Here is an 18640-nt window from a genome sequence, read left to right as displayed (position 1 = left end):
GCCTTGAGAGGCTATTTCAGCTTCGCCCTAACGTTTGTAGGTGAGCTCACGGAGCTCAAACCTGACGACGATGCTAACACTGGTCCTAGGAAGAGCAGTGCTTCGCAGAATCTACCACCGGATCGGAAACGCGACCCACTGAGTAGATCCGGCGAGAAACTCAGTGGGCTGTGTCTGAGAATTAATTTACTCGTCGAGCCCTTCGTCGCAAGCGACGGGTTCGACGAGGACGGTGACCGGTGCTTGAAGTACCTAGAAGCACCGTTAGTGGATCGGGAGGATCCGAGATGACGTGTTTTGGGCGACGTCGACTGCTTTCCATTCTGTCCGCAGGATCGGGAATGTAGTTACCGGCGGCCACGATGAGAGGGTTCTCGTGTCGTGCCGCTTTATCGAAGTGGCGCATCGACGCCGACTGTAGATACTTACTGATGGACTCTAAGTCCAGGTCGTCATGGAGGTCGACGTTCCTGACGAACCACGGGGCTCCGACGGCTATCCTGCAAAAACGGGATTGAATAATTTGGAAGGATTTTAAGTGAGTGCGGGCCGCGTGAGCGAACACTACACTTGCATAGGTCATGACGGGGCGTATGTAAGTTTTGTAGAGTGTCACCTTATTTCTAAGGGACATTTTACTTCGCCTGCATATCATCGGGTAGAGACGTCCTAGAATGAAGGCGGCACGGTCGCGTACCGTCTTAATATGGGGGCGGAATGTCATCCTACTGTCGAGGGTGACGCCTAAGTATTTGACCTTCGGGCCCCACGGTATGGGCTGATCGAACATCGTGATTGGGCGAATGGCGGAGGCGGAGGTGTCGACGCGCCTAGTCGGGAGAGGACTAGAACCAGTAACATAGTTTACCTATTGATGATGCATGGATTTCTGGTTTTCCATCATTGTATTTAGATCCACGCTCCCACATTCCATAGTCTGGTGTTCTATATGCTCGTTCAACATAGTACACAAGATTCTGTACAAATGCTACTTCATCCTGCAACAATACTTTTAATGAGTACTTTTGGGGTTTATTTTTATTGTGCACAAGTAGCCTTGATTGATTATGCTTCACCAGACATGCTTATGTAGTTCAGCCAAAAGGACTTGTTAGTTATTAATGCCCACCACAGAAGGAATCTTGCAGCTATGAGTTGTGACCTAAATGTTTGTGATATGAAACTGGGGTAGAGTACCTAAAAATGTGTTCATTTGTTTCTACCTCTTTAACCCATGAAAGTCTGAGATTTTACAACAAAAAACATTATTAATTTGAGTTTTAAATTTATATATTTGTCATTTATACTGAAATTAGTGCAGGTGTTGCTGTGGAACCGGCTTTGATATATTATTATATTACCTGAGTGTATATAATTTGTAGGCCAGATGTTATCATCTGGACAAGAAATAGTAGATACAGTGACACAACATCAATTTGTAAATGATGATATTGGTCATCAGTCAAGACCGGTTCACCAGTAGTAAGGTGGAACTTCACATGTAATGCATGGGCAGCACTTTGCCTTGTCTTGAATGCTTCAACACGAGGTGCTTGTTTGATCCAACATTCCAAAATGCCTCTCATACACTTAACTGTGCTTTGGCCAAGTTCATGTGATTTACCTCGGTCATCATCAATACGTCTGAAATTTAATTTAATATTCTATCATGTTGTATAATATTATTATTTACAAGATGTGACAAAACCCAGCCACCCTCTTGCTACAACTAGGTTTTTACAAACAATCAAGCTAAAAATATGTTTATCTATTTACAGATATTTAAATTACAAGGTTCTTATTACCTGTATGCTTGATATAAACCCCAAACAGCTGCAGCACAGTAAATGCTATCCCTCACACTTCCTATTTCAAACTCTGTTGATAGTACAGGAAACAATCCTGTTATGGGACTTTGGAATCGTAGAAGTTGCCGTTTCACTGCAAAAATTAGTAGTTGTCATTTTATTCAACTAAAATGATTCAGAAAAAAGAATAAATTACAAACCAATTGCATAACAAATGTCAAGTTGCCTTACAGTGTCTTCATAATTAGAAATCTTTAGATATTGTTGTGCATTAATATCATCTATGCTTCCTTGACGAATCATTCTCTCTGGAATTGACTGAAAAATTAAATAAACAAGTTTTGTGTAAAGATTCCTACTATAAAAATAAAGCATTTAATATTTTTCTTTATAATTTTTTCATATAGTCAAATATTAACTAAACAATAATAATAGTACCAAAAGCCCAATTCAACATTTTATACTAATTAAAACATACTATGATTTATTTGTCATTGGAGTAGTACATAATTCTACTTTATGTAGTATTCTACATAATTTATTACTTTATTATTATATCTATATTATCATATCTATTATTATTTAATACTTTATGTAGTATTCTACATAAAATAGAATTAATTTTTAATAGTTGTTGCAGTATTCAAACAGCCCAGTTTACAACATAGGATTGTTTTTCAATATCTCGGACAGGAGTGTTTTGTGTGATTTTAAATTTCTTTTATTTATTAATGTTCCAATTTGATTACTAATTATTGCTAAATCAATTTAAGTTAATAGCCATTTTTAAGCAAATTATTCAACATAGATATTCTTCATTAATGCTTTGGGCATCTATGTTACTTTTGATTTCGTTGATGTGAATTAATATGGACTCTGGGCATGAAACAGTGGCATTAAATTTTATTTCGCGAACACAACCCAGTGTGAAAGGAAGAGTATCTATCAATATCAAATTTTTATAGCTACTTAACTAGATACCCAACATTTAAAACCTATAAAAAATCTAATTTCATATCAACGACCTCTATGTCCTCTCATTGATACTTGTATGGCATGATACCTTTCTCGTATCGTACCAGACCATAAGGATTGTGCTTATCGGAAATGAAATAAAAGTTTTGATGAGTTTAGTGATTCAGTTTTAAACATACAATGATAGATATACGAAAGTCCTGAATTTTGAATTTAAAAACATTAATTTGCCCTTGACTTTCTTGACCTACACAAACGTCATTTTTATTTTTTTTATTTATCCAAGAATTGAAGTAGTTTTTTGGTGCAAAAAATAGGCAAAACTTTATTACATATATACTTTATTACATACTTACTTACAGCATAAAATGAATTAGAAAATTTTCTTCAAAATATTATTCGCAATTGAATCGTCAACTTTGCGGACGGACCATGATTTATTTGCCTAATTGGACAAATAAAGGCAAAGGGAATGTAACATTTAGGCCGAAGTACTATATTATTAGATAGCAAACAATGGGCACTATATTGATATTGAAAAATGAAATGAATTGAATGAAAACCAAAATTATGAATTGATTCTACAAAAATAAATTGAAGTGAAGCGGAATTTAATTAGATAGTATGATGAAGTAGTTTCTCAGGATTACTAAAGTAGTGGAAATTGGTAAGATTTCAGTGGATTTTATGGAATCACGAGAGAATCCACGATTAATTAAACTAATAAAATCTGGTACTAAAAATTGCCTACATTATTCTTAAGCTTCGTAGGTGATATATTCCCTTTGTCTAATGGGACACAAGGGTAACAAAGAATGTTGAAAAAATAAATTTGATTGAAGTAGATATGTACCTACTAGACATGGTCTGTAACAGGTGAAATTAGAGACCTGTTCCACCTGTTCCTGTTCCAGTGAAAGAACATTCCTGTTCCAAAATAACAGCCTGTTTCAATATAACAGCCCGTTCCCATATTACAGCATGTTGTGTTGCAACAGGTTTAATAACGTTTTAAGTAGAATATGTTCCACATTAAGGAACAGTCGTACATATGAAATGATTTTAATACATTTTTTGAAATGAAAACCTTCAATCTTAAATCCTTCATACTTTCTCAGGCTCATTAATGATATGTGAAACTAGTTTTTCCAAAACGTGCATGCATGTTAATGTTATTGCTATCTTTTTCTATTACAATAAGTGAAAGGAGAGAAAAGAGCATGTTACAAACTTTTTGGGAACTGGATGTATATGCTATCTTTTTCTATTTCTGTACGTGAAAAGGAAAAAGAGCTTGTTCCAAACTGTTTCGTTTCTGGCTGTTTGCTGTGGAACGTAACAACGCAATGGAATATTGTGGAACAGCTAGAACAGTTCTTTCGGTCTATAGACAACAGTTCCAAGTTTTTTCATAGTCGAACCTGTTGCGTTTGACTGTTCCGCTAAATATGCCTCACCCCTAGTAGTACCTACATAATATGTATTTATTTGAGCATCAAAGAATTATTGAAAATTGAATTGTTGTATTTGACTACTGCTATGAAATCTTTGAACAAATGTTTAAATAACAGTGATACATAAATAAAGACATTTTATTATCACCATAGATAATACACTTATTCCCATATCAAATACGTCATAAACGTAATTGAATATGTAGTATGTAGCAAATAAAATTTGAAACAATTTATTTAAATAATAATCTATGATATCAATCAACAAATAATTAAATAAAGATCATAGATTGTACACACTTAATATATTTGATAAAGATATTAATTTATTGTCACTAATAAATATGTACATACATCAAATAAATAATGAATAAAAAAAATTATGAAATTAATTAATTACAATTTTATCACGAAGCTATGACCCCGAATTGTATTAATTGAAAATAATTGCTCTATGCATAGTTCTGGTAATTATTTATGAAAGTTTACAAACAAAAATGTGTGACACTTTTTAATTGGGGTATGTCATTTGAAATTGTTTTTTTCGAATTACTTATAAACTTGAAACTACTTTTGTGATTTTATCTCGCGCCACAGTTTTCGTGAAGTCTACGAATAACAAACAGCTTAGTAATTATGACTAAGACTTGCGAGGTCGATAAATTACTGTAATCTCTTGGTGCTCTCCATGTAGATAATACTTGATTAGTTAGGTACCAATCAAGTGAAAAAAGTGTTTTTCTCCAGTTTAATGATAGGACAATTGCCACATTTGAAACTTTAATCTCATGTTGCAAGACAGGCAGCAGTATTCATGTCTAGTCTAGATTCTTTGAAAACCACTGAACATCAAGTGAACAGTCCGCTTGTCTGCTTGTATTTTTATGAAAAAGCGAAGTAAATAAAGTATCAAAAAATTTAATAATAATAAAAAAAAAATGCTCTAAAAATAATTTTGTAGATTCCAATTAAACACTGTACAATGAATGATGAAAACAATAAAATGATTGGAAATAATATATTGATCAACGCAAATGACCAGGTTTTTTTAAAGTTTTTTTTGAATGGTTTGTTATTAACTTAAATAAAAACATTCTCTTTGTGAGAAGTCTTCATAAATAAATACATTTTCATGGTAGATAATATTAAGGAAACAGCTTTAAAGGGGCAGTACTAATGATTATTAATAATTATCATTGACTTTTTGCATACTAACTAATGTTTATCTTCAAATATTAAAATACTAATAAAACATATATTTGCTCCTACTTTATCTCAAATATATTAAATATATCCATTAGATGTGCCATATATACAAGCAGGTCAGCACTAAATGCCATAGTACATGTTGTTAAAGTCAATTATAGAGATAATGTTTTGAGATGAAAAGACAAAATCCTCTAGGACCTTTTAAAGAGATATTTGGGTAAGCATTTAATGAACTGCTAAGTTGGGATCAGATTTTACCAGTCAATTGATATGGCATAAGTAGTGATAAAATATATTTCAGTCAATAATATAATTATGAAGAGGTGAAGTTCTCATTCAAGAAAAGTTAATGCTGAAGCAGTAGCCAAATAAAAGCCAAAAAAATGTAGTAACTGCTTTGGGTTTGGTTATTCCACAAATACTGGTACCCTGTTTTCCAACCACTTGTATGTATGGCATGTTTCACTGAAAATACAGATGTCAACTAACATTCTATAAAAAATAATATATAATAATGAATGCAGATTTAATTTTATGGCTGATATTGATATTACTGTATATTTTTGATATAACCATTATGCTTACTTTTAAAATCAAAATTTATTGAAACAATTTTGCTAATGGGGCAAAGGAAATTTGTTTTATATTATATATCTTAAATGGATAGTTGAACTAAAACTTGCACTTGTAAAAATTAAAAATTTTTAGGTTGATTTATTTCATTTAATTGGAGGAAGCTGGCCACCGGCTCCTCGAGAACCTGAGTGTGCTGATTATGGATCAATGTCTAAGCACTCCACAGCAACCATGCAGCGCAATTCACACAATGACAGAGTGAAATCTGCCAACCTTATAGCTCACTTGGCGCCTGATAGACGTAGGATTAAATCAACATCAAGCAACAGTCCTATTCTTAGTACTGAAGAAAATCAACAAAAACCCAAAATGATACAGGAACCTAAAACTGTAGAAACTGGAATCTTAGTTGGTAAGTTCTGAGCAAAGAAACCTTGACATGAAATTGTCACTAAATAAATTGGTGCTTCCAGTGCTTTTAATCATTAAGTAGCTGTAATTTTCAAATGTGAAATGCACAGATACACTGGAATCCTTTTCCACAGTGACAGATTGAAACAACATGTAATTTATTTGAACTATTTTGTTATTAAAAAAGAAACATTTTAGTTAAAAAAGTAGTTACAACAGATATATTACTGAGTTATAACAAACACTAAAAAATTAAGTAGCACACTAATTGATGTTGCTCGGGTAATCAATGTTTATGTTATATACTAATGAAGTTATTATGTATAATCAGTGGAAAACATATTTAAAAAAAAAATTTTTTTTTTGTTTATAGTTCAATTTGGTATACTTCAATAGTACATACTAAAAATGTCATTAGCATATGTATTATAGCAGTATATTAAGCAGAAAAATCACTTTTCCGTTATATACAGTTATTTATAGTCAGTTATGTCTTCTTTCTTACTATCTATCTATGTTATCATGTACAAAATAAAATCAACAGTGAAAAAAAATATGTAAACTGGACATAATTTTTAAATAATTAATAATTCGTATTATAACTCTCATACCATGCTTATAAATATATTTTTAGTCCTTCCCAATAATTACAATCCATCACATCAACAATACTCTTCAACAAACACACCACTTATAATACCTTACAACACTGATTCCAAGTCTGCCAATTCGTCCTATTTTAGTTTTTCTAGTGCAGAGTGATTTTAAAAATAGTACGCCGCGGTGTGTGAACCCGTGTACAGATGCGACGACGCCGATTTCTCGCACTTTATCCAATTTTTAAACATGTCCTATTCGTATTTACCTGTATTACCTATCGAAGAAATACCGCTTTGTGTTCTAGAATATGAAAACGAAGATTGTATGTATTGTCCGACAAATAAAGTCTAGTGTTTTCATAGCTTTTCTTTAGTTGACGTCCATAAACATGATTACAACAAGTTCATGACAAAATCTTGTGCTTGATTCTATTTATTTTATAATTTCGAAGTCTCAAATCAAGAATTGAAATCAGAAAATGAATTGAGATTTTAGTAAGTATAATATAAAATAAATTTCTATCTAACAGACGTGTGCAGCGCTGAACAACGCGAAAATGTCTACGATTCTCCAGCTTTGGGTTCACCTCGGGCTGTGGCGCCGATTCCAAAAGCTTCGATAGATATTTTACAAGATGAAATCGGCGTGGGATCCCTGGTGGAGGTTGCTACAGATGTAGATCAACATTACTACGGAGTTGTGAGGTGGATTGGTATCATTGATGGTAAGTCTTAGTGAATCTATATCTATTATATTGTTAAATACATGAAATCCGTGGTTTGAAGTATCCGTAACCCAGTGGGTAAGACACGCGTTGCTTTCGGTAGGAATAGGCTTGCTTGTGGCATTGCTAACACCCACGAGCGACTGTAACCACCCACCATTAGGTAAACCGTATGCTCACCTGCTGACAATGATAATAAAAAAGAACTCTGTACTCGTCTCAAGATGCTTTTTGTAAGTGAGCCTCCATTTAAAAAATCCAAAATAATATTATGTATAATAGCCGGCAAACTTCTTGAGCATTTGTTGACGTAGTGGGGGTAAGTTTGCGCATGGTACACTCACGTGCAAAAACATTATTTACTCTGCGTCATAATGCAATTAAATTATTAAAATAAACATATGTATTTATTTATATATTTATTAGAACATCAACAAAAAATATAGGTTAATAATTGTAATAATTTAATCTTGGGGTAAAATAGATATTCCTTCTATTAAGTCAAAACTAGAGCTGTTGCCAGGTCTTCGTTCAGTTGAAGCGAAGCTGGTATTTGTAATTTTTTTTTCGTTATCATAATCTTGACCATTATCATCATCACTGTTTTCATCACCCGAGTCGCCATCATCGTGATAAGTCGACATAGGGCTCATCGGTGTAGTTTACGACTCGGTCGGTTCGATCTTCTTTTTTGTCTATAATTAATTATTTTTTGAAGATATTCGATTCGTAGTAATCGAATGTTACTTTTTTCAATTACCAGCTTCCGATTATTTTCTGTTTTTTTTTTCCATCTGAAGCCTAGCTCTTTCATAATTCGTCTTAAACTTCATTCCGAGCCATTAAAATGTATATCTTCTTTAAAATTTTCGAAGCCTTTCTACGGTACGGAGTTTCGCTGCTTGTTATGTAGTTATTATGATTACATCTTTTTATTACAGATTGAACGAAACTATCCATTCCGGTAACTTTCTTCTTCCCTGATCTTTTCTTACCCGGACTCCCAAGCACGATGAGCAAGCCAGAGCCTTTAGCTTCGTTAATAATGCACCTAACAGTACTCACTGATGTTTTTGTTGCTTCCGAAGTCCGTTTTACTTTTTCCATAATATCATTCTTCCTCTGTTTTATAATGAAGCAATATACGTCGTACACAATTTTTCTACCCTTTCTTTTGAATACTACACCAGTTTGTCGCGGCATAGTGTATTTTTTATAAAAAATCAACAAACACTCAACAAATAGCAATGGCAACAAAGTCAACAAGCAATTATAACAAAATATAACTTAACGATTAATAACGATAGATTTTTCACTGTACGCAAGCGTACTTTTGGGAGCTAGCGGAACGAAGGCGCGGTGCGGGACGCAAGGTTCGACTGATCTACCAATAACGCGCTCGATACGATTTCCCCTGCCGTCGCGCCTCACCCTCACCACCAAAGTGATCTAAAATTCGGTTCTGCGCAGTCAAGGTCATTTGCTCACGATGTTTGCCGGTTACTATAATAAAGTTGAAAAAAAATGAGACTGTTTGTATTTGGTTGTAATAAAGGTGTAGCTACATATGATATACTAGGTACGTTAGTTCAGTAAACACGACTTCACTCAATTCCAATCGGGCATATTCTAAATAATTAATATTATATTATTATTCTATTCTATTCTATTATTATTCTAAATAACTTTTTCCTTACCTATTCTAGTGACCTCGAGGGGTCATGCTAGATTCACCGAACGAGTAGGTGAGCTCACGGGGCTCTAACCTGTGGATATTGCTAACACTAGCCATAGCAAAAGCAGTGCTTCACAGAATCTACCATCGGAAACGCGACCCACTGAGAAGATCCGGCGGGAAAGTCAGTAGGCTGTCTATGTGCTAATTTACTCGCCGAGCGCTTCGTCGCAAGCGACGGGAACGGTAACCCGTGCTGGTGGTACCTAAAAGCACCGATAGTGGATCGGGAGGACCCGAAATATCTTCATTTACGATAAAGGCTTCGTCAAACAGAACGCGTACTTAGCGCTACGTTTTAACGTCGCGCTCTTTTCATGTCACACATATTGATTATAATGAGCCTAATGCTCCTTGACGCAACGTAACATCCGCCAAATCATAGTGCCTTTCTATAGCATCTGAAAATTTAAAAGTATTAAGATGTCGAGTGATTCCGATGTGGCATTGTATAAGCATGGCTATTTTCTAACTAATTCTATAAATTTTTCGGGCATTATCCAGTATTTTAATACACATTCACTCGGACGCTAAAATAAAATTTACTTACAGCGCTGGCGCTCTGTTTGACAGTATATTATAATAGTAACTACAACACATCTCGGCGTCATAGCGCGCCGTCAGTTTAGCGTTCTGAGGCGCGCTAAGTACGCGTTCTGTTTGACGAAGTCTTAAAAGTACACAACTACGGGCAGACACTGCAACCGCGGGTGTCGAGCTGGAGGAGAGCGTGTGTGGCCTGGGGGACGGCAGCCGCGGCGGCGTGCAACTGTTCGAGTGCGCGCCGGGGAGGGCACTGTTCGTGCCGCTGCCGCTGTGTCGCCGCGACGCACGCTTCCGCGACACGCCCCCGCCCGACAGACCCGACCTCCACCATGTTCAACTTAGCGAACAGGTCAGTATAATTGCGCTTTTTTTGTCAGGAGGAAATCGCCGGACTTCCGCCCTCCACTGGGGATGCCGGGCGGGGCATGTTGGAATCGAACCGACTAAAGCCTGCTGTCGCTCAACTATCAACGTCCGAACCTCGCATGAGACAGAACTCATGAAAAGGCAAAGGGGGGAAAGTGAAGCGCTTAGTGCGGAGCACATCTCTCCCGTCACCCTCAATTCTCTGGTCTAATCGAAATATGGATCCATGAAAGCTGCTATTATAATTTTTCAGTATAATTAAGTACAAATTAATATTATAAGTTCACGAACGAGTTCTACTATGTTGGAAGAAATCAATTAATCAACCACAGAATAAAACGCAATGAAAAATAAAAATAGAACAAAAAAATTAACTCGACAAACTTTTTTTTTTGTGTTGAAGTGTGCACTATTGTAATAAATCTTCATCCGAAATGCATTTTAATCTGACGCATTTACCAATTTTTATTAAAAATAAAATGTAATAAAATAAAAATATATCGGATAATTTTACATATGAAATTCACGTACCATAATCACAAGTAGCGCGTTATTTCTACATAACACACGATGCTACTCGAAGAATTAGTATATTATTATGACACAACTAATTCCTTCTTTAATAAAAAAAAACAATTCTTCTATACATAGTCAGGTGGGTGAACTGTGTTTTCAGAGCGCTATGACATGTCCTTCTTCAAAACGAGGCTTGTGGAGAGTATTTAATGGTAGGCAGCGGCTTGACTCTACCCCTAACATTGCTGAAGTCCATGGGCGACGGTAACCACTCACCATCAAGTGGGCCGTATGCTCGTCTGCCTACAGAGCTAATTCGTAAGGAACTAGACTTTCTTGAACAATAAATCACAAACAAACCCGTTGTTTTAATTGTAAATGTTGGCAACATTTCGTATAATTAGTAAAAAGAAAAAAAAACCCACCCCTCTACGAATACAATATGTTATTATTTATTTAGTTTTGCAGAATTATTAGTAATAAATATAGCTGGTTGATGTGATTTATTTGCTGACATTGCAGCCAGAGTGTCCTGTAGTACCAGGCGTGATCCCACCGCTTACTTCCTTGGGGGACCTAGCAGGCAAAAACAGGGGTATTCAAGGTCATCACAATTCTTGTTATCTCGACGCAACGCTGTTCGCTATGTTCACCTTCACAAGCGTGTTCGACGCTTTGTTGTACAGGCCACCGGAACCAGAGGTGCGTATCAACAGTTATAACTACCGAATTTAAAAAAAAAAAACAGATAAATTATTTTTATATGCCAGCAACATTCCACTGCTCCTTAAAAAAACATCACCTTAGAAATACAAAATTTTAATTGTTTATTGATTTGTCCGCAAACTTTTGTATGCTTATCCACCGATTCAACGTAGCACTGCTCTTGCTAGGACTATTTGTTTATTTATTTATTTGTTACAAGGAGTACCAACAGCCAACTGACATAGTATAATAATATAACAAATAATAGAAACAAAAAGCCAATTAAAGGTCCTCACCAATATACTAGTGTTAGCAAGTCCTCTTAGGTTGAGCACCATGAGCTCATCTACTCGTCCGCGCGTAGTTGAAATAATCTCGTAGGCCACCAACGATTAGAAAAGGGAAAAGATAACTTCTCGTTTACACAGTATATTTACGATTATTAAAAAATAAATAATAGTTTAAAAAAAGTAAAAAAATACGCTTTTATAGAAAATCCAACTAAAAAATAGAAAATAAATTTTAATAATTTTGAATTAAAAATAGTGTAAGAAAAAATTATGTTATTGTAAAAAAGCGTAGGGTGCTTTTCAGGATATTATCAAAATAACCTTTCTACTCATATGTGTTCATAAAATATTTATAACTACTGATACCATGCATCCCACACTTTTTTTACAATAAAATCATTTTTTCTTACATTATTTTTAATTCAAATTTATTAAAATTTTTTTTCTATATTTTAGTTGGATTTTCTATAAAAGCGTATTTTTTTAAATTTTTTAAACAATTATTTATTTTTCATTTTTTAGTTGAATTTCAACTTTTCATTATTATTTTTTTAAATATTGAATTGTCATCGGTCCTTAATCTGAATGCCCAATTTCGAGTTAATCCGACGTTTTAAAGGGGGTCATGTTCAAAGATTCCATTACATACTAACATACATAAGTCGTATAACATACTAAATACATCGAAGTCGTCCTGGCCTAAAGGATAAGACGTCCGGTGCATTCTTATCGAGCGATGCAACGGTGTTCGAATCCCGCAGGCGGGTACCAATTTTTCTAATGAAATACGTACTTAACAAGTGTTCACGATTGACTTCCACGGTGAAGGAATAACATCGTGTAATAAAAATCAAACCCCCAAAATTATAATTTGCCTAATTACTGGTGGTAGGACCTCTTGTGAGTCTGCACGGGTAGGTACCACCACCCCGCCTATTTCTGCTGTGAAGCAGTAATGCGTTTCGGTTTGAAGGGTGGGGTAGCCGCTGTAACTATATTGAGACCTTAGAACTTATATCTCAAGGTGGGTGGCGCATTTACATCGTAGATGTCTATGGGCTCCAGTAACCACTTAACACCAGGTGGGCTGTGAGCTCGTCTACCCATCTAAGCAATAAAAAACAAAAAAACATACATACGTATGAAGCAAATAAAAGCGTATTAATTATTCAGGATTCACCGCATTATTCGGAAGTGCAGCGTGTACTGCGCGAAGAAATCGTGAACCCGCTCCGGAAGCACGGGTACGTCCGCGCCGACAGGGTCATGAAACTGCGCACGCTACTCGAACGACTCTCCGATGTGCCGGGACTCACTTCTGAAGAAAAGGTATAACATAACGTCTTTCATAACATTACTGACTGAAACTAAAAAAAAAAAACAATTTTAATCAATTGAAAATGCAATTTCGAAAAGGGCTCATGTCGCATATTTTGTCAAATACGTTTTTTCATATACATGTAGTTTTGAGGCTTACCTACTTATTTTATAATAATTCCAGTAATTTTCAATTGCTAATTAACACTAAAATATATCTCAAAAGTTAATATTTTAAATTTTACACTGCTTTAGAAAATAATCAGTTTTTTTCATTTCCTGAACATTTTACATTTTCAGAGATGTGCCCTTTTCGAAATTACATATTCAATTAGATTCGATAGGAAAACGTGAAAAGAGAAATTTGTAAATTATACACATATAAAAAATTAGGCCACAGAGTTTCTCGCCGGATCTTCTCAGTGGGTCGCGTTTCCGATCCGGTGGTAGATTCTGCGAAGCACTGCTCTTGCTAGGGCTAGTGTTACCAAATTATCTCAGGTTGTGACCGTGAGTTTACCTACCCGTCCGCGCGTAGCTGGAATAGCCTCTTAGGTTTTACCAAAGAATAGGTAGGGAAAGACATACTAATTGGTATAAGTACATTGTATTGGAACTTGTGAGAAGCCTTTCGTGTACTGTTATTGAAATAAATAAGTCAGTCCGTATTGTTAAATATAGCGACTCGTGAAGGGTTTTAATTTTATTTATTACTAGCCGACCCGGCAGACTTCGTAGTGCCTCAATCGATAAATAAAATAAAAAAAATAATGGTTCATGATTATAGGATAAGACTCGCATAAAATAGTTGTTGATCACACTTCCAGGATCCGGAAGAGTTCTTGAACGGCTTAGTGGCACAGATCTTACGGGCCGAACCTTTTCTCAAATTATCATCAGGTCAAGAAGCGTTCTGCTATCAGCTCTTTGTCGAAAAGGATGAACACGTCTCCCTGCCGACGGTGCAGCAACTGCTCGAACAGTCGTTTGCTACTTCGGGTGTCAAACTCAGCGAGGTAACGTTACCTTTACAGAAACGAATATTTTATTTGGAATCGTAGATGTGGGTATTTTTGTAAATGTAAAAATAGCCTTCAATATTTTTACATAGTTCATTTTCATATAAAATAAAATAATATTAATTAAATATAAAATTAAGTGACATTTTAGAAAGATTTTAAATTAGTTATCCACAAAATTTAGCTATCAAACTTTTTTTACGTAACGACCCACGCTTTGCTAAGTTTATAAAACAAAAAAATGGTTTTATTTTGTCATACATACAAATTTATTATTTTTAGATAGTTTTTTATTATTAACTTACGTTTACCTGTTACTATATGAATATAATGAACGAATGAATGAATTAAATCTTAATAATTGCTACTAATTGCTACCTGAGAAAAAGGTCTTAATTGTCGAGGAGACATGTAGATCTACAACGAGATTGTTCTCTCGATAAGGATTCTTTTTTTCTTTATGAGGATCGGAACCCTAAATAACTCATATAGTAAGTAGGCATTTCATTTTCGAATAAGATCTAAAATACGGTAGCATTTTTTTATTTCTAATTTCGACACACCCTCGTCCCTAGCGGCTCAGAAATCTAAATTTGCTTCTAAATATCAAATGAAATAAACAAGGTTCTCTGAACGAAAATAAGTCACAATATTAAAAAATAAATAAAAACGAATTAAAACATCTTTGAAGCTGAAAAGATTCAAACTTTGAAACTAATCTTCTAGGTCCCGGCCGCTTTCATAATCCAAATGCCGAGGTTCGGGAAACAATACAAACTGTATCAGCGTGTAATGCCATCGCCGTTATTGGACGTCACTGATCTCATAGAAGGACGTGAGTTGTTTATTTTAACCAATAGCCTAAAAATATCGTTTGATTTTTTATTTGCCTTCGAAAACAGAACATACGAACCAGCTGATGGTGATCGATTGCCATCACTCGTGGACAGGAGCTGCGCCGGGGCTATAGCTGGCTGCTGAATACTAATTTTAACCCACCATTAAAGAAAGAAATATCACAGTACTCACAAAACACAATGGAAAACTGTTCATTGTAAATCCGTATTTTGCATGACCCTGCAACTCTACTACGGAAATCGTTTGTCTATTAAAAGCTATTAAAAAAATAATTAAAGTAATTGTAAACCTTGACGTCCAAAGCATAAAGTCGGATCTTAAAAGTACTAACCAGAAGCATGTCGACGCTTGAAAGGCAAACGTGACTAAGCGCAATAACTGCTTTGTACATAAATGACAGGCAATAACCATATTCGATGCGCAAAAAATATATATTTCTATGTCTATTAAAATCATTTCAATCCTTCATTAAAATAGACTTTTTTTTCAGGTATTTCAACTTTAAATTAGTCTACTGTAAAGTTCACGCATTGTCGCTTAGTCACGTTTGCCTTTCAAGCGTCGATGGGTATTTTTTAAAGATGATATTTTTGGGATCAACTTTATTTAAGAGATGTTCTACAAATGGTCGCGTAATACTTTAAAAAATAATTATAATATGACATTATGAAAATTCGCAGCAAAAAAACGCGCAGCGAGCTATGGAGAGGGCTATGCTCGGCATTTCTCTACGTGATCGAATCCGAAATGAGGAGATCCGTAGAAGAACGAAGGTTGCTGACATAGCCCGTAGAATTAGTGAACTGAAGTGGCAATGGGCCGGCCACATAGCACGAAGAGAGGACGGTCGATGGGGCAGAAAGATCCTGGAGTGGCGACCACGTACTGGCAAGCGCAGTGTGGGACAGCCACCTACTAGATGGACCGACGACCTAGTAAAAAGCGCTGGGTCTCGTTGGATGCAGGTGGCAATGGACCGGTCGCACTGGAAATCTATTGGAGAGGCCTATGTTCAGCAGTGTACGGCGATAGGCTGAAATGATGATGATGATGAAAATTCGAGTTTTTATTTCCAATATTGGGAATCTTTTACTGATAGAGCGTTCTGACGCTGCGTAGTTCCGCGGCAGTGCGCTGTGTGCGGCGGGCTGGCGCGCTGGGAGTGTGCGGAGTGCGCCCGCGGCGCCGCGCTCGACGCCGCCGCCCTCTGCCGCGCCTGTCTGCGGCGCGCGCACTCGACACGCCAGCACAAGGTCCACGTCACATCCCGCTACGATATGAACTGTTCCTTCAGACATTTAACCCGTCGATATTACATTAATAGGCTTTTATTAACTTCAGACGTATGTATGTTAGTATGTCACGGAATCTTTGAACATGATTTTGACCCCCTTCAAAACGTCGGATTAACTCGAAATTTGGTATACTTATTAAGGACCGATGACAATTCGATATTTAAAAAATAATTCAAAAAAATGAAAAATAAATAATAGTTTAAAAAAACTAAAAAAATACGCTTTTATAGAAAATCCCACTAAAAAATAGAAAATAAATCTTAATAAATTTGAATTAAAAATACTGTAAGAAAAAATGATTTTGTTGTAAAAAAAAGGGTGGGGTGCATGGTATCAGTAGTTATAAATATTTTATGAACAGATATGAGTAGAAGGGTTATTTTGATAATATCCTGAAAACCACCCCACGTTTTTTTACAATAGAATAATTTTTTCTTACACTATTTTTAATTCAAATTTATTAAATTTAAACTATTATTTATTTCTTGATTAACATGACCATACATTTATTTTCTTATATTATATCAAAGTAGCAATTAAAAATAAAATATAATTAAAATAAAACTGCAATATAATTTACCAACATAACGGAAATCAATACTAAATATGCTTATATTAATATTTTAAAATAATTATTTTTATTAAATGTCTCTCCGTGGCTCACAGGCAACGCCACTGACGGTATTCGAAGAGTACTCCAGTATACTCGAGTCATGTCCCGTCCCGCGCGTGTACATGGAACTGTTCGCGGTGCTCTGCATTGAGACCAGTCATTACGTGGCCTTCGTGAAAGCCGGCGTCGGTCACGATGCACCGTGGTGCTTCTTCGATTCCATGGCCGACAGAAAAGGTATGCTATCATCAGTGTCCACATGAGCTTTTTTTCTCCTATTTAACTGTTGATAGCCTAAGAGACATTTCAACTATACACCGGTTGACCCACGGGCTCTCAACCTGAGAGAATTCGCGAACACTGACTCTAGCAAGAGCAGTCCTTTCCGACCGGATAGGAATCGCGACCCATTGAGAAGAATATCTTGTATCCTTTAACTTAAGATATCAATATCTATAAATATCTTGTGTTCTATGATGGTTCCGCCGTAGACAGACAGCAATTTAATGACCCTCAAGAACAAAATAATTAAAATATCTACAAAATTATCTCTATCCTATTAAATTAAACATTGTCATTAGCATTTTTTGTAATTTCTTTGAACATATCCCTCGAAGATTCTATATAGTATCTAAACTAATTGTGTTTAAATATGTGTGTAAAAAAAACTACGTTGCAGGCGAGCGCGACGGGTACAACATCCCGGAGATCGTGAGTATGAAGGAGGTAGGCGCGTGGCTGAGCGAGGCGGACCCCGCGCCCCGCGCGCCGCCCCTCGCGCGCCGCCTGCTCGCCGACGCCTACATGTGCTTCTACCGCAGCCCCGACGTCGCCATGTATCGCTGACTGTACGCCGACTCCATACTTCTCTCGCTCAACGGTCGCTTCAACCCAAACCCATAGTCTATTTGGACGTGGCTGAATAATAAGAAGAAAACGGATGGTTTCTTGTTCCTATCCTTATTCCACATGTGAGGTCCGCGCAGCGAATCCTGTTATCATGCGTCAAACGGCTGGTTTTCTTAATTACGAAACTATAAAACGCTATTGAACGGTACTTCATTAAATGTGACGTCATTTGGGGTTAAAATAAACTATTTCAAAGGTATGACTTCATGTGCTGTGATTGATGTGTTTTTATGTAGTGATTTAAAATTAAAATAAGGAAACGGTGCGCGTGCCACTTGGTGCACGTGAATGAAGTGATACTTCTTTTTCGATGTGTAGTATTGTGGTGTTCTTCATTTTTCATCTTTAAATCACATTGCTCTTGTAATTGGGAATGCTGTGTATAAGAGATGCGACATCTTAACATATTTATATTATATATACATATTTTAAATTATAGATAAAAAAAACTGTATATTTTTTTCTTCTTCTGTACTTCGGTACTTCATTAAAATATTGGGCACTACTCGTTGCTAACGCTCGCGCTGGCCTGTAACAGGTATACTACGCGAATGCGTTCGAGTGCCACGCATTCACTCTCGCTCTGTCTCTTTCTATTCCATGGTGGCGCTAAACGCTTAACGCAACCTTGTTGGAAATCGCATTTGAAGTTACACCTTCATTAATGTTACAGTTTAGTTTAAAAAAATATAAAAATATAACTAGTTGCATAAT

At 35.9% G+C, this 18640-nt stretch overlaps 2 protein-coding genes across 16 annotated transcripts in view; one reads left to right on the top strand and one right to left on the bottom strand.

The window, feature by feature from the left end:
- Positions 1-7165, bottom strand: part of LOC114250579 (putative phosphorylase b kinase regulatory subunit beta) — a 23148-nt gene extending 15983 nt beyond the window's left edge. For 4 of the 11 annotated variants that reach the window (XM_089740337.1, XM_028184498.2, XM_089740340.1 and 1 more), the window contains exons 1-5: positions 7045-7165; positions 2009-2126; positions 1806-1941; positions 1362-1644; positions 869-998 (exon numbers count right to left, since the gene is read on the bottom strand). In XM_089740337.1, coding sequence (XP_089596463.1) covers positions 869-998; positions 1362-1644; positions 1806-1941; positions 2009-2126; positions 7045-7047 — 670 coding nt within the window. In that variant the 5' untranslated portion in view covers positions 7048-7165. Of the gene's footprint in view, positions 1-868; positions 999-1361; positions 1645-1805; positions 1942-2008; positions 2127-3139; positions 3293-7044 lie in introns of those variants that run through there. The other 7 variants (XM_089740338.1, XM_028184499.2, XM_089740341.1 and 4 more) reach the window with 3 other exon arrangements.
- Positions 4502-18640, top strand: CYLD (ubiquitin carboxyl-terminal hydrolase CYLD). 5 transcript variants are annotated; one of them, XM_028184504.2, is made up of 12 exons: positions 4502-4757; positions 5199-5279; positions 6155-6434; positions 7563-7757; positions 10188-10387; positions 11443-11622; positions 13089-13244; positions 14060-14248; positions 14978-15086; positions 16229-16362; positions 17071-17254; positions 17697-18640. In XM_028184504.2, the coding sequence occupies exons 2-12, from the start codon at positions 5220-5222 to the stop codon at positions 17861-17863; spliced, it is 1854 nt and encodes a 617-aa protein (XP_028040305.2). In that variant the 5' UTR covers positions 4502-4757; positions 5199-5219; the 3' UTR covers positions 17864-18640. The 5 variants fall into 5 exon arrangements, with proteins under 5 accessions (XP_028040305.2, XP_028040307.2, XP_089596475.1 ...); XM_089740349.1 differs by having other exon boundaries at positions 4554-4757; positions 5199-5304; XM_028184506.2 differs by lacking the exon at positions 5199-5279 and having other exon boundaries at positions 4506-4757.

Source organism: Bombyx mandarina, chromosome 04, assembly GCF_030267445.1.
Source record: "Bombyx mandarina strain Sakado chromosome 04, ASM3026744v2".
NCBI lineage: Eukaryota > Metazoa > Arthropoda > Insecta > Lepidoptera > Bombycidae > Bombyx > Bombyx mandarina.
Note: the sequence above shows the minus strand (reverse complement) of the source record. Positions and strands in the feature narration are given on the sequence as shown.